The sequence below is a fragment of the Talpa europaea genome (genome assembly GCF_964194135.1).
Source record: "Talpa europaea genome assembly, chromosome: 6".
Classification (NCBI taxonomy): Eukaryota; Metazoa; Chordata; class Mammalia; order Eulipotyphla; family Talpidae; genus Talpa; species Talpa europaea.
Window position 1 is genome coordinate 130,237,018 of NC_140072.1, and position 15,608 is coordinate 130,252,625.

The 15,608-nt window shown below is 43.9% G+C and overlaps 1 protein-coding gene across 1 annotated transcript in view; it reads left to right on the top strand.

The window, feature by feature from the left end:
- Window positions 1-11,776: 11,776 nt before the first annotated feature.
- Window positions 11,777-15,608, top strand: part of RAP2A (RAP2A, member of RAS oncogene family) — a gene marked incomplete at both ends in the record, with an annotated part of 29,225 nt that continues 25,393 nt past the window's right edge. Inside the window, one exon of the mRNA XM_084235389.1 lies at window positions 11,777-12,090. Coding sequence (XP_084091515.1) covers window positions 11,777-12,090 — 314 coding nt within the window. The remainder of the gene's footprint in view (window positions 12,091-15,608) is intronic.

Sequence of the window (15,608 nt, forward strand, 5' to 3'; positions counted from 1 at the left end):
TTCTCCTACTGTGTAAAAAGATAGAATATTGTAACCCCAGTAAGAAACTAGCAGTTGTCTTTATTTCAAGTGGGAAAGAGCTATTTTGGAAAATTATGTTCTAACTCAAAGTCTTCAGGTTAACCACAGAAGTATGACAAGAATTGTGAAACTCTCAACCTAAAGATAAACCAGAAAAAAAAAATGTTAGCGAACAGACCATAATGGAAATGCACATTAAATAATCCAGGACCTACACCTTTTATAAGTCACTTTTTGGAAAACAAAATATAATCTTTAACATATCTTTATACATCTACACATACACACACACACACACACACATACAACATACACATTAATGGAGGAAGTCTTTTATTCCTAGTTTCTTGCATATAGTAGATGGTCTAGAAAGATTCCTTGAATTCTAATGCTAGAAAGCAAATATCATGATGTCATTTGTAAGAATTTACTTTCTCTGTAACACAGCTGTCTTTATTCTCTTTTGACTTCAGGAAATTTGATACTGTTTTGATCTTTCTAAGTTTTTGGTAAGGGTTATAATTTAGATAATTTCCTAAATTCCTTTCAGTGGTTCAGAAGATTGGTATTAGGCATTTCCTTTATGCCATGCAATAATCCAGGATCACAATAAATGAGAGAAACTAAGAAGGTACATTTTAATGGGGTAAACAGACAATAAAAAATTAAACGAGATCATAATTTCAGGTAGCTATGATGACTATATAAAAATAAAACAATAATATAACAGAGTGTTCTGGGGTGGGGATTATTCTAGATTGTGTGGCTAGGGGAGGTCTTTCCAAAGAAGTGGCATTTGACAAAAAGCCAAAGAAAGGGGAAGGAGTCAGCAGAGTAAATGTCTAGAGATACTTATTTAAAATAAATAAATAAAAGCACAGCCATTCTGAAAAATCAAATCTAACCACATGGAACACACACAGACCAATCAATATGTTCAGGCCAAATATCTGAAACTTTCCCTGATTCTTCTTTTCTTCTACCACCCCTTCATCCAACTAACATCTAGTCCTGTTGATATTACCTACAAAACATCTTAAGTCTTCTCTCTAATGCTCTGCTGAACAATCCACTATCATCTATCATCTAGAAACACTTCCATCCAATATGGCAGCCACTACTCACATAAGGTAACTGATCATTTGAAATCTGTCTCGTCTGGATGCTGTCAGTGTAAAATGCATACCAGATTTCAGAGTCTTAGTAAAAGACTTTGAGAAAAAGTAAAAATATCGTAATATAAAAATAAAATATAAAATAAAAATATCTTAATAAAAAAGCTTGAGAAAAAGTAAAAATACCTTAATAATTTTTATTCTGATTGTATGTTGCAATGATAATATTTTAATATGCTGGGTTAAGTAAAATATGATGAAAATGTTAATCTTACTGATTTTGATTTACCTACCTCTTTATAATCTTCCCCCACCAGACAGTGGCACTTTATCAGAGAAAGAACCTCAATCCACTTCATTCACTGCTGCCATCTCCAGCATTTAAATCAGTACCCGTCTCATAGTGTGTACTTAAGATCTGCTGAATGAGGAAGTGCACAACCTTGACTTACCACTGCCTTGTAAAACTGCTTCATCCTAGCACCTGGTGCATGCCCAAGATGTCAGTTCTGAGACTCACTTCTAGGCACTTTAGCTTTCTGCTTTCTGAGTGAAAAGCCTCCTGTTGCTCCAGCAGTGCTAATTACAGCACTTCAGATTGGAAATCAAGTGTTTCCTCATACAGGTTTCCAGAGATTTGACCAAAACTTTACTTTTTTATGCAAGGAAAAATGCATCACATGCCACACAGACTATAATGAATACAATCCCCACAATTGACACATCAGCTGACTCTCCTAGAGGTTAAATAACTCACCCCACAAGTGAAGGTAGGTCTGCATGAAGTCCAACTCCAGGGTTGTTTTTTTAATTACTCCGAATTGCCTTGTAAATAATGAATGTGAAGTGAATTGTAATGGTACATGCTGAGAAAGCAAGATGGCAAACTAGGTCAAGGGTCAGAATCAGACACTCTGGGAAGAGGAAGGATTTCACCAGCAAGACTGGGATAGAAAAACTTCAAGGGACATTGAAATACATTATGTCTCTCTCTCCTCCACACTCCTCTTCCTTTGGCTGCTCCTTCCAACTACACACACCTTGGAATATTACACTTTGAGAATTGCACGCTTGGGAGTGGCAAGTTTAATAAATCACAATGAGAGAGAAAAAAACGTACCTCACACTCTCACTTCCTGTATGTATGGGTGCAAGCTTAGCCTCCTTTTATATTTCCTACTACCAGTCTTCTCCAGGATGGCGTGATTGATCCCCACGATCTGCATGTAGTTCTTTATAAGCAAGAGGATGTACTTCCTGTTCTTTTATTGTTCTGCTCCCAATGCCCACACACGAGAGTACTAGATTCTCTAGAATTTGAGCATGAACATGTAGTTTATAACTCAGGCATACAGAATGGATTCATCATCTTTGGTCTATGACACATTCTGATCATTGATTCATGATTGGTCCATTTCTATTATTGATTTAAGTCTTTTTTTTTTATTTTATGTATTTTTACATCATTTTTCATTTTTGCACAATGTATGCATTTCATTTTGGTTATAGTCCCCCTACAATTCCCACTCCCCTTCTTTTGAACCTACTCAGTAAGCACTTGAGAACTCACCACACAAAACAAAAGGTACAGATGTTCCAAAAAACAACTACGAACTCTTACCTCTTACCTCTTTCCACTCAGTACACAATCATTTATTATGTGCTCCCATGGCCTCTGTCTTATTGTCACATAGTCTTCCGGCATTTCTAAAAAGTACATTTTAAAATTTCTAGTTGTTAATTATTAAAACGATGTCAGGATATGTGCAATCTTTGGGATTATTTTAAGTGAATATTACAATGTCATCAATATCACTGTACATTACTACAGCTCATTTGTTTTGACTATTCTATAAAAGTCTTTATTGTGAATAGACCATGATTTATCAGTTCATTCTCCAACTAGTATTCTAGGTTGTTTCTAGAATTTTATTTTGCTATTTAAAAGTCTTTACTATTGTGAACAACGCAGCTAAAATTCTTGTACATATCTATTGTTGCATACTCGCAGAAGTTTATTTTGGATATATACCTTGGGTGGTAATTGCTCTGTCACAGGCAATATGAATAATTAGATAGAAAACAATGGCAATCTGATTTCCAACATTAATTGCACCAATTTGAATTGAAGAGATCCTGTGAATGCAGATCCTCTCTAATAGTTGATGTCAGACCTGCTGATTTTGCCAATCAAACTGGTATAAAATGGAATCTAGTCGATTGTCTTTGATCACTAATGATATTGAATATTTCCTTGTATGCTGATTGATCACGTTTTTCATCCTCTATGAAATTTTGATTCATGTTATTTTTTTCTTTCCCAATTTTCTATTGTGTTGTTTGTACTTTTCTATTTGATTTGGAGAAGTCTTCTTACAAAATGAATCAATCTTATACTAATATCAGAAAACCAATCTTCCCTTGGTTAAGAATTCGCCTAACAAAACTTCTTACAGTTTTTCATTCAATTTTTGTATGTCTTTATCCTTTAAGTACACATTTTATAAACTATAACCGATTTTTCTTTTAACTGGTGTCTTAACTAGCCCTTTATAATTTCTGATACAGTGAATCTATTTTTGCTAGCTTATTTTTTGAGTATTTTAAGATTTTATCATTATTATTGTTACGATAATGCTGCTACAGAAAAATATGGTCTTTAATCTGATGCTAATCTTTCATTCGGTAAAATTTGACTTGGACATTCCAGATTTCACTATAATCTGTAAAGATATGGTTTTCCATATCACTCTTCTTTGAAACTCTAAGGCCTTTCAGTCTGTGGTTATTTATTTGTTCATCCATCAACCGATTCATGGAACATTTAGCACTCATTTTTCTCAGAAGTCATCCATCTGTTTTTCCTTCCCTTTTGTTTGGGGAGTCCTGTTATACCTACGCTGTCATTCTTGTGATCTCCATCTCTCTTGGCTTTTTCTTTTTCTCTTTCTTTGAATTTCTCCTCTTCTTTCTGGAAGAGGACCTTAATCTGGTCTTTCAAGTCAATCACATGCGCCTTAGCTGTATCCCTTTCCTATCTTCTCCCTCCTGTTCTTTATTTCAAATACTATATATGTCCATTTGGCCTCTTTTTATTTTCCTACAACTACATTTTCCCTTATCTGTAATGTTTATTAGGTTAAGTTACAATTTTTGGTCTAATATAATGCTTATGTTTCTTATGGACTCTACAGCCTAATAGCTTTTTCTATTAGTACTTCCCAAAGTACCTTATTATTTGGCACAGGAACTCAATTTTCTATGGCTGTACACACAGGTAGTATCGGGAGACCCACCAGGACTGAGGGGTTTTGGGGGATGCAGGACTAAAACCAGGACCCTCCAGGTAAACCATGGTGATTGGTCACCCTACCAGATCACTCTGTGTCCAGCCAAGAGTCGCAGGACGGGAGAGGGAGATCCTCAAACCCAAGAATATCATAGACAATCACTCCTTGGGTCAAGAGTTCACTTTTTGCCGTCCCAGAGAAAAGCCACATCAGGAGGAAAGTCCTTAGGCTATGATTCGCCAGCCAGGAAATTAGAGCTGGGACTTTAGGTGAGCAACTGCTTTAAGTTGGTTGGGACCTAAGGAATATCTTGGCTCCTAACTCATATAGGGCTTCTGTGCAGCTCTGATTTCCCTCTTGAGTCCACTCAGATCAGAGCTCTGCGGGGGCAGTCATGATTTCCCCAAGGCAGCGGTGAGTGAGAAGCAAGAACAGATTTACTGGAGCTCTTTTCCTATATTATTTTCCCAAGCATGGCTGGCTTTGTGCCTAAGCGACCCACTATTCTCCCAGACTCCTTTGTAAATTGTTCTCCAAAATTGTCATTACTGTGGCTTTCTCATAGTTTTCTTCATTTAAGGGTGTCTCATCCTCTATACTACCTCAGTGATCTTAGTGGAAGGAATAGTAAAAAAGTTCAGCATCTTTTATTAACATATTTGTGCGGTTCCTTCTGGTTATTGTAAAATTTTTATTAGAAAACAAAAATTTCTTGGATATAAGTGAAAGAGGGTGGGAAATGTAAAGCACTACAAAAGAGTTATATTATTATGAACAATAACATGTATTTACATACCAACTTACTGTCCCTTAATTTTTAAAATCTTATATTTATACAGAAAATAGCATTAGAAAAGTTACTGAAACCATTTGAACCACATAATCTCTGACACCCACCTGATTTTTATTACAAGTATTTATTGTTGTTGCCTTACTATTACATTTGGCACATCTAGGTTCTTTTTGGTTCTTTTTTTTCCCAAAATGCATCACTAATCTGTACCTTATTATTCTTTACAGTTTCTTTATTGAAAAGATTTTTCTATGGCAAGGTACAAAAAGGCACTTCAGCGAAAACATTTTAAATTACATTATTTACCAAAAAGATTTTCTTTATACATTACTGGTCTATTGAAATTTTTCTTTTCAATCAAATTCCATTCATTTTTAAATAATGCATGTCAATAGGAACTACCATGAAGAAATAACCATAAGTAAAACTAGTTTTCCTGTCCTCATTTTTTGCTACTCCTTATTCTTCTATTTGTGAAAGTTTGAATCTCTCCTTGAGGTTCTTAAGTCCATAATTACTTCTTATGACAGTTCTTTCTTGATGTCCAATTATAAATTATTCAGTTTTGAATAATGCCTTAATTTCAAATGTACCTTTTACTCTTTGTATTTTTTTCCTATATTATTTTATATCTTGCTTTGAGGCTTCTGGATTTGTTTGTTTTCCATAATAGTTTTCTCTAGAAAGGTGGTGCTATCAGTTGATTCTGTATTTCCCTTATTTTACTCTTATTTCATTCCTGCTTTCTTCCTGTGCATTTTGGGTTCCTTACATCTGAAGTGCACCCTTGTGCCATATCGAGTCTAGTCTTTGGCAAATCCTGGCTCTGTATTAATGCCCTGCAGGCAGCTTTCCTTGACTAAAAGCATTCCTGTTTCCTTGGCCTCCAGGAATTCATGTATTAACTATACACAATATTATCCCTTGCTTTTGTAATTTACTCAATTATTTACATATTTTATAATATTTTATTATAAACCCTTTATGACTGGGTTTTTCCTTTTTTGTTAGTATTAGAGCTATATTTACAGAATCTACTTGTGTATTAGTTGCTTTATGTCTGTTTCTCCTTTTGAAATGTCTGTATCTCTGTAACAGGGTGGTCCCCAGGAAAGGGGAGCTCCCCCTTTCCTGGGGACCACCCTGTTACATCTCCTGCTAGCATGGAATTTTGTTTGACTAATTGTCTATTGTTGTGTCCCCAAGTTACAGGGCCAGGAAAGGGGCCCTTTACATTCTCTGTAAAGGCTGGTTTATATTTGACTTTGAGATGCAGAAAGCCTTATGGACTTAAAACAACACACACTGAAACCAAGTCAGTAAACTGTTTACTTAACTAGAGCCCAAAGGTAGGCGTTTCCCCGTGTTGGCTAACGCTGGCTAACAGCATGATGCTGTCAGCCAGACCAAGGGTTCTTCCCAGCCTCCTCCTTAGCCATTGAAGGCCACCTGGATTTCAACTTCAGTCATAAGGTATCACAGCGCAAAGAGGGTGGTCACATTCTTTAATTTCAGTGTGCGAAGCAAGAGTAATGTCAAAATAAAAGAAAAAAATGGGGTATCTATTCACCCTTGTCAGAGTCTCGGAAATTGCCCCACTCCAACAGCCTTCCTGTTCCAGAGGCAAGAACTGTGACATGTGGCTTCTCCTGGGCTAGCTGGGCAGAGGGGAAAGCACTGCTATTATTGATCAAATCTGATTCATCCCATTTTCTTTAAGCAGAAAGAAAGGGAAAGTGCTGGGTAGGCAAGCAACACTGTGCCTTCTCATCTGCTATGTTAAATGAACCACAGTGAAGCTATTTTCCTTCAACCCTTCAAGCTGTTAAGATTCTGCAGGCTTTTTCATTTTTCTCTCGGTATTTTAATCATTAAGCCTTTTCCTTCAGAATTTTTTTCCTTCTGAAAATTGCCTTTTGAAGCATGACTTTCTCCACCAAAAGGTTTCTTTCATTGACTTGTTTACATGCTCGCTTAATTTCTGCATTCTAATCCTTCTTTTCAAAAGCACTGAGACACCACATTTTCAAGAGAAACAAGTTATTTTGCTACTTCTTTTCAGCTCTTCGTATTTACTTCTGTTTCTCAACTGTTTTAGAAGCCTCAGAGGTCAAGAGAAAAATATCTTCTGCTCTCTTTACAATTGCCAGCAGCATTTCACAGGTGGTGAACGTACTCGACTTGCCCTTCCCCTTTATGGTTAATCAGAGATAAGTAGGTTTTAATAAGAAGCAATAGGTTTAATAGCCAAGCAGTCCTGGTAGTATCACAAATGCCCTCTATTAACCTGTTTATATTAAATTCTTTGCATATTTTTTTTCTGGCTGTTGTCAGGAAGTTCCAGAACACAATGTATTTCCCACTTCATTCCATCTTTTCCAACATCTTTCACAGCAGCAAAGGAACTGGGTCTCCATGGTAACACAAGTGTGACAGTTGAGGGTATCTGGGCATAGGTGAGATAACTCTCAGATTCCATGGGGAGAGGAAAAATGAAGTTTTTCCTTCTTGCCTTTTTTTCCTTCCAGCCATGCATTCCCAAAGCTAAAGAGATGCTGACATGTCAGTGTGCAGTGTTAAGTTTCCACTATCATACAGATTTACAGCTCTCAGGGAAAATTCAATTTCACTTTATCTCATTTTTATTTTGTCTTTCCTACAAAAAAAATGAATAGAGACATAAGTTTTTATTTGTAAAATCACTGTCAGAATAGATAGTTCATGTTGATATAAAAACAAACATGATTAAGGGATCGGAGATACACTTACTTACTTTTCAGCCACATCTTCAAAATTCTCTACACATCCTGACATCTCTCTTTTTTTTTTTTTTTTTTTTTTTGAGGTGGCTTTAGTTAACAACACTATATAGCTTTCAGGTGAACTGTTTCTCACCTCAGCAGCTGCATGCATCACCCATGTTCACTAACTAAAGTCCAGTCACCAATCAGCCCCCTCTGCCTAATCCCTGCACCTCTGGAAACTCCCCTTCTGTCTGACATCCTTTCCAGTAGCAGCTAATCCTTCAACCAGCATTTCACATCCAAACTCAAATCAGGTTGGTGCCATCATCCAAAACAGAACAGGTGAGAAAATATATCTCTCCTTATCATGTTTCTTTTGCCTTTTGGTAGTTGAAAATGTTGAAAGCATTGAGAATGAAAGCTGAGGTCTATGAATATGAGAAATATAAATGAAGCCCAACTGTCCCCACAGCTGTAGTCGCTATACCACTTCTTACCAAGAAAGCCAACAGGGATGACAGGTCAGGGAAAATAGCCTGGGAATGGTCAAAAAGCTCTTATACTTTGTACTTTGCTGAGAGGAATGTCTAGAAACCCAGGAAAGGAAAATACTTAAAGGTTGCATTTGAGATCCACAATCCCAAAGCAAATTTCTAAGACAAAAAAAAAAAGTTTGCAAAGTGAATAGATTTTCCAGTTGCACTATAAGACAAGGTGCTATCCAGGTTATAACAATCTATATAAAGAGAGAATGTTTGATGCTTCTTGCTCTATTTTAACCCCCAGCAACCCTAAGAACATCTTACAACCACAATGTACAATTTGGATTTTAAAAGGAGAATCTGTCTTTGCTTCCCAAAATGTAGCTGCTACTGAAGTGACCACAAATAAGCATATGAGACTCCTAAAAAAAAACAAATGAATTGTGTTCACCTACAACACCCTCTTGAAACATCTCTGCAAGAGAAGCTTAAGGATGAAGCACTCCTGTGAGTTCTGAAAATCTTAACTCACTTTTTACATTATAGTTTAGGCTAAGAATTAGAGCCTCTTTGGTTTCAATTCACTTAAAACACCCCTCTGGTTCCTAGTTCTTTAGCTAACTGCAGTCACTGCTGGTTCTGGCAGTTCAGTGATAACCTCTCATGTTTTGATATGTAATCAAGAAATAACAACTGAGTTACATTTACCTTGCATTTTGACAAGACACTTGCCCTCAATTATTTTAAGCAAAACCTTGGGGCTACACTATAGCAAGAAAATGCAAATGTAAGTTATCCTTTTTATTGATGAAATCCTGAAGCCATAGGGTAGTAGGACACTCCCAAATCTGAGCATATCTTTGCAATAATTTGATACTTAACTAAATGGCAAAAGAACACTTGATATTTCAAGGAATTCAGTCCAGTATCCCCTCTACATGACCTTGTGGGGAGAGGAAAGGTGAAGATACACACACACACCCCTCATGATCAAATATTACAGCAACCAAAATGTACTAGTGCCGAGAAATATGAGAAAGCAATGGTTGGATGTATTTGGCTGGACTAGTTCTAAAAGTATCTAGATTAAGGAAAGACAATCTAACAACCAGTGGTTGCAAAAAAAAGGAGTATTTGGAATATAACTTCTAAGTTTGTAGTTATACATGCATGGGAGTGTGTAACTAAGATCCTATGCTACTGTAACAGGGGGGTCCCCAGGAAAGGGGGAGGTTCCAGGTTTCCTGCCCCACCCAAGGGAGGATGGAGCTGAGCAGGGAGAGAAGAAGCTGCAGAGGAGACTGAGGAAGGAATGAAGCAGCATGGAGAACCAGAAGGAGACCTGGAGGAGGCACGTGGAGCAGAGACACGTGAAGAAACTGAGCTTGCCTTTTGGTCTGGACGGGGTGACACAGATGTGGGTGAGAGACCCAGGGGGAGGTGACAATGGCAGCTTTTATCTTGATGTTGATTTTGCTCTTTTCCTTCCGGGCTTGTCTGGTTGTTTCTGACCCTTTTCTGTGGGTCCCCACTGGAAGGTGCTTTAGACTTGGGGCAGGCTTTGGGGCCTTGGTCTGGGCCAATCCTGCTTGGGTGGACTTTTACCCACGAGGGGACGGGTAACTCCGGGTGCTTCATTTAGAAACTAGATTCTTTGCCTTTCCTGTCTTGTTTCCTAATTGTATTAAAGTTCCTTCCCACTAAAATCTCATATGTTTTGTGTTGATGCGGCGGATGGCAGAACCCTATATAGCATAGGCAGGTTTGCGGGGTTTGGGCTGCCCCTCTCCCTGCCCTGCAACACTACAAGAAACAGGACGCTACACTTTTAGTTGATAGTTGAAAAGGTGAGTTTGGGGGGCAGGCGAGGGCGCGGGCAGCTGCTGCAGGGCACCCCCGAGCCCCAGGAATTCCTCGCCCTGGAGACAGAGTCCCCGCCTCCCGATTCCTTCCACAGCCCTCAGCACCGTTTCCACGCCCATCACGCTAACCCCGAACGCCACGACGCCACGGTGAAAGCCCCATCACTCTCGCCCGCAACACCTCTCGCGCGTTGCCGGAGCCCGCGCCGCGAGCGCCCCCGGCACCTGCGCCCGCCCGGACCCCGCCAACCCGGCCCGTCTCCAGACCGCCCGGCCCAGGTGGCAAGGGCATCGCGAGCCCTGGTTGGCTCAGGCCGATCTACGTCACTGGCCAGCTCTCCTCCGATTGGCTGGCAGAGCGTGCGCCCGCCACAAAAGCCCCGCCCCACCAGACAGTGGGTGGGCGGGCAGCGCTGGGGACTGGGGCTTCCCCATTGGCTGGCGGCTGGGCGTCACAGGGCATGAAGGCTCTCTATTGGCCGAGCATCAGACCACGGGGTGCACCGTCGCAGCCTGGTAGGCTGAGGCGAGCCCCAGCTTCCTGCTAGGTGCCTCGGCCGCTGTTGCTATGAGGCGTCCGCGGGCCTCCAGTCTGCGGCTCGGGGCTCGCCAGCCCGCTCTCCCCAGCTCCCGCAGCGACGGGGCGTGGGAACGGGCAGAGCGGGGCTGCGGCGGGGCCGGGGGGCGGGGCCAGGCCGACGTCGTCAGGCGTCGCCGGCGGGTCCTGCCGCCGCTCCCTCAGGGCCAGGCGCGTGAAGCCGAGCTACAGCTCGTCGTCGACCCAAAGTAAAACCAAAGCCCTCAGGAGAGCGAGGGCGCTCCCTCCGCGGCTCCCTCCGCGGCCCCTCCGGCCCTCACCCTCCCCGCCTCAGCCTCAGGCCCGAGGCCGCTGCGTCCCCTCACATCGCTTCCGCCCAACCCCGCGTCGGGCTTCCCGGCGGGACGCGGCTCCCGTCTCGGGCCGCCGCGCGGCGCACGCTCGCTGCGCAGGCCCCGGGATTCGACGGCGCGCGCGGCGCGGGTGGGCGGGGCGCGGCCGGGGAGCCGGGCGCTGGCGGGTCGCCGCGCGGGCCGAGACTTCCGCGCGGCGCGGGGCCTCCCGGGAGCGCGCGCGTCTGTCGCCTAGGCGACGCCGGCGGGGGCGGGGCCGAGCGGCGGGGCCCCGCCCCCGGCGGCCGCGCCCCGCCCCCGGCAGCGCTGCGGCGGGCGCTCGGGCGCGCGCTCGGGCGGGGGGGCGCGAGGGGCGGGGCGGGGCGGGGCGGGGCGGGCGGCACTGCGGGCCGCGGCGGCGGCTCGGGCGGCTCGGAGGCTCCGGCGCCGGGCGCTCCCGCTCGCCCTCCGTCCGCGCCGGCCCGCGGGGCCCCTGCGCGGGGCCGCTGTCCTCCGCGGCGCCGGGGCGCGCGGGCGCGCGGGCGCGGGGGGCGCGGGGCGCGGGTCTATGTCGCGGGCGGCGGCGGCCGGCGGGGACGATGCGCGAGTACAAAGTGGTGGTGCTGGGCTCGGGCGGGGTCGGCAAGTCCGCCCTGACCGTGCAGTTCGTGACCGGCACGTTCATCGAGAAGTACGACCCCACGATCGAGGACTTCTACCGCAAGGAGATCGAGGTGGACTCGTCGCCGTCGGTGCTGGAGATCCTGGACACGGCGGGCACCGAGCAGTTCGCGTCCATGCGGGACCTGTACATCAAGAACGGCCAGGGCTTCATCCTGGTGTACAGCCTGGTCAACCAGCAGAGCTTCCAGGACATCAAGCCCATGCGGGACCAGATCATCCGCGTCAAGCGGTGAGGCGGGGCGCGGGGGCCGGGGGCGCGGGGGGCGCGCGGGGGGCGCGGGCGCGGCCGGGTCTGGGGGCGAGGCCGGGCCCCCCCCCCCGCCCGCGCCCCCCGCCGCGCCCCCGGGGCGCCCAGGGGGGCGCTTTGTTCCGCGCCGCACCTTGGGCACCCCCGGAGCTGGGGCGCAGCCCTTTGTCTCGCGGAGGGTCTCGGGGCGCCGGTGCGGAGCCCCCCGAGGAACAAAGTTTCAAACTTGCGGCGGGGGCCGGCGGGCGGGGGGGGCGCCCCCTGGGCCGCCCGAGCCGCGCGGGGACGGGGAGTCCGGGGGGCGCCGCCCTCGTGCCTGCGCCGCGCCCGGCGTCCTGCAGAGACGGGCTCCCGGGGGGCGGGGGGTTTGGGGGGGCTTTAGGGACAGATCGTCAGGTTCTGGGAGACGCCACCGCGGCCCGAGGGGGCTGGGAAGGGTGGGAGCGGGTGGAGGCGCCGGCGATGCCGCTCACATGAAAAAATGAGGCTCTGGTGTTTTTTTTTTTTTTTTTTTTTTTTTCAAATTTTGCGGGGTGCTGGGGGGCACCCCGGGGAAAAGGCATTCATGGACACCAGACAAGTTTCCCCAGAGGTGTGGCTCGGGTGTCAGCCCACGTAAACTCGATGCAGAGAAGCTCGCTCTGGGTAGAAACTCTTTTCTATAATATGCCTTTTGGAAATCGGCCTTCAATGGCTTAAAATGTTTGTTTGCTCCAAAATTGACTATTTTCCCAGTGACTTCGGGCAGCAACGGTGCAGGGGTCTCCCAGGGGTCTCTCAGTTGAAAGTTTTCAGCCAAGTTTCCCAGTTACTGTTTCATCAAGCATTGCTGTTTTCTCTGGTTCCTCTTAATTGGGGCTCATAATTTTGATTAAGTGTCATTTTCTTCTTCCTGTCGACTCCTGTCCATGATCCTCACATGGGAGGCGTTACTGAAAGGTGGTTGTCCACGCCATGGAGACACAATCACAGTGTAGGTCAGTGGGAGGCTACTCCTTGCGGGAAGAGCACATGTACTCAAGGGCTCCAGAAGCTCCCTGCAAGTGGTGTATTTTTAAAGCAACATGGGACGTCAAAAGGGAGGGCCTCTCTCCCTACCTCACCCCCAAATATTCACTTTAATAGCAACCTCGTATGTTATTGCTTCCATCATAGTTCAGGCTGGAGGCAATGAGTATTTTCATGGTCTCTCTCACAGTTCTGAGATCTGTGAAGCCGCTTCCCCAATCTCAATTTCTTAAAGATGACAAATGAACAAGTTTGGTGTTTTAAATGTGTCTATGAAATTTAAAGGGGATTTAAGCGACTCAAATCCTTCATTACTACTTCCCTCTTCCTCCATAATACTGGAAAACCAACCAACCCAGGTGTAGAACAGGACACGTCAGTGTCTTGTCACTTGTCAGCCTACATATACACCAAATAGTAAAGGAAATGCCCCACCTTTCACATTTAATTATGTACATCTGATACCTGCAGTGATAAAGTCACATATCCAGGGCAAACTCTTGACACAAGCCAAGGGTCAGAATATGGCACCATCTCACTGGATAGTATAGGCCATGTGAGTTAGTGCAGATTACTAATAATGCCTTAGTCTGAACTTCATGTATTGGAACAACTTATTTGTTTGCACTGAGATCCAGAGGGGGGGAAAAAAGTTAAGCGTTTACTTCCCCAGTTGTGACTCACTCATCTCAGTTCTTACTGTAAAAAGACCTTGATCAGCAAAAGAGTTTGTAAATTTTTTGCACCAGAATTCAGCCAGTTGGGCACTTCTGTGTCTTGATATTTTATACCTCACCCTGACTTCATGATGTGACCTTCTAGCCTCTGGCATATGATAAATAACTTACATGGAAAGAAAGAGCATCTGTAGGTAATATGTAGATAATACTTTAAATAAAGCATATATTATGCTAATGCAGGGATCCAGTGTGTGAGTTTTTTTAACTCCTCCCTCTTAAAGGGAATAAAACATGATTTTCAAATGAGGGAATTTTCTGTTTCTTGCTGTCAATTTTTAAATTAACTAGTTGCTATAGGGAATATTCTTCACTGATTGTCCCCTCCCCTCTGGCTGCCTGCTGCCTTATATATTATATACAGCAGTTGTTGACAGTATTTACTATCACCATAGTGCACATGATGTAAGTGAAGTACAGAGAGTTTGGTATCTTGCCCAAAACCATCATGGAGGGAGAAGATATTTAAAGCAAGACCTGTGTGAATCCATGCACTTACTTTTTTCTACATCTGGCTTTCTCTCAGCTTGTTTTTTCCCGGCAAATAGCTGGCCTTTGCTTTAAGGCAGCATACTAGTACAATGTGAGCTACAAGTATAAATTTCATATTTATAGTAGCTGACTCTTAAACTAGGTAACATTCATTTTAATAATGCATGTGATTGTCATTTCAGCATGTAATTAATTTTTAAAAATTATTGAGACATGTTAATTTGTTTTTCATACTAAGTTTTCAGCGCCTGGCATGCAATTTATACTTAAGGCACAGTGCGTCTCACTTTAGACTAGCCACATTTCAAATGTTCAGTAGCCACTTGTCTTCCCTAGACTAACAGCACATGACTGAGGTGCATGTGTTTGGGGTAAATGCTTCTCTAAACCTCAGTTTCCTTGTCTGTGAAATAGAGTATAGCACGCACCTCTCAAGCTTCGTTAGGATTCAATGAGATCATCTATTTTAAGATTGCCTGGCACAATATCTTGAGCACAGCAATTGCTCAAAAAAATTCTAGCTATCCTTTTATTCATAATAAATCTGTCACCCTACCTGCCTTACATTTTCTTTGCTATAAATGCAATTTTGGAGGAAATGCATTTGTGATTGCATTTTTTTTTTTTTCTATTTCATTACTTCGTAAAGGCAAGATACCACTAAAACAACCCTTGGAAAAATTGTGCTGGTTGTCTCTGAAAATATTTTCCTACTAAAGATATATGGAAAGAGGCAGGAGAATGCACATGGAAGTTTAGCGCTAATGCGTGGCTAGACAGCGAGATGGAGATTTTCATTGGATTGTAATTGTGTGGAACCGTCACTTTTACAAAATACTTGAGACCTGTACTCACTTCCCTTAGTGTTTATAGGTGCACACATGTCCATGCACAGTTGTAATCGCCTGTCAAAGCCCAGTGGACCCACCAAAGATGGCTGTATGTAGCAATTCATGTGCTTGCTTTGAAAACTTGACTTTGGAGGAGATCACATGTCCAAGGAAGAATGATAGGAATATAGAAAATGTTTCAGTTGAAATAAGACTAGAATTCTGATCCCATAACTGCTTCTTTCACCCCTCCCAGGGTAAACCGTGTCCTGACTTGAAATATCTTGGCAAAACTATCCAGGGCCCTATTGTTCTTAGGTTAAAGCCCAGAAATCTTCAACATTACCTTCCAGGGCCTAGTGTGCTCTGGCCCTCCCTCCCTGCCTTGCCACCCCCTCTTCCCCCCACCCATTGGATTCCAGCATCCAGACCC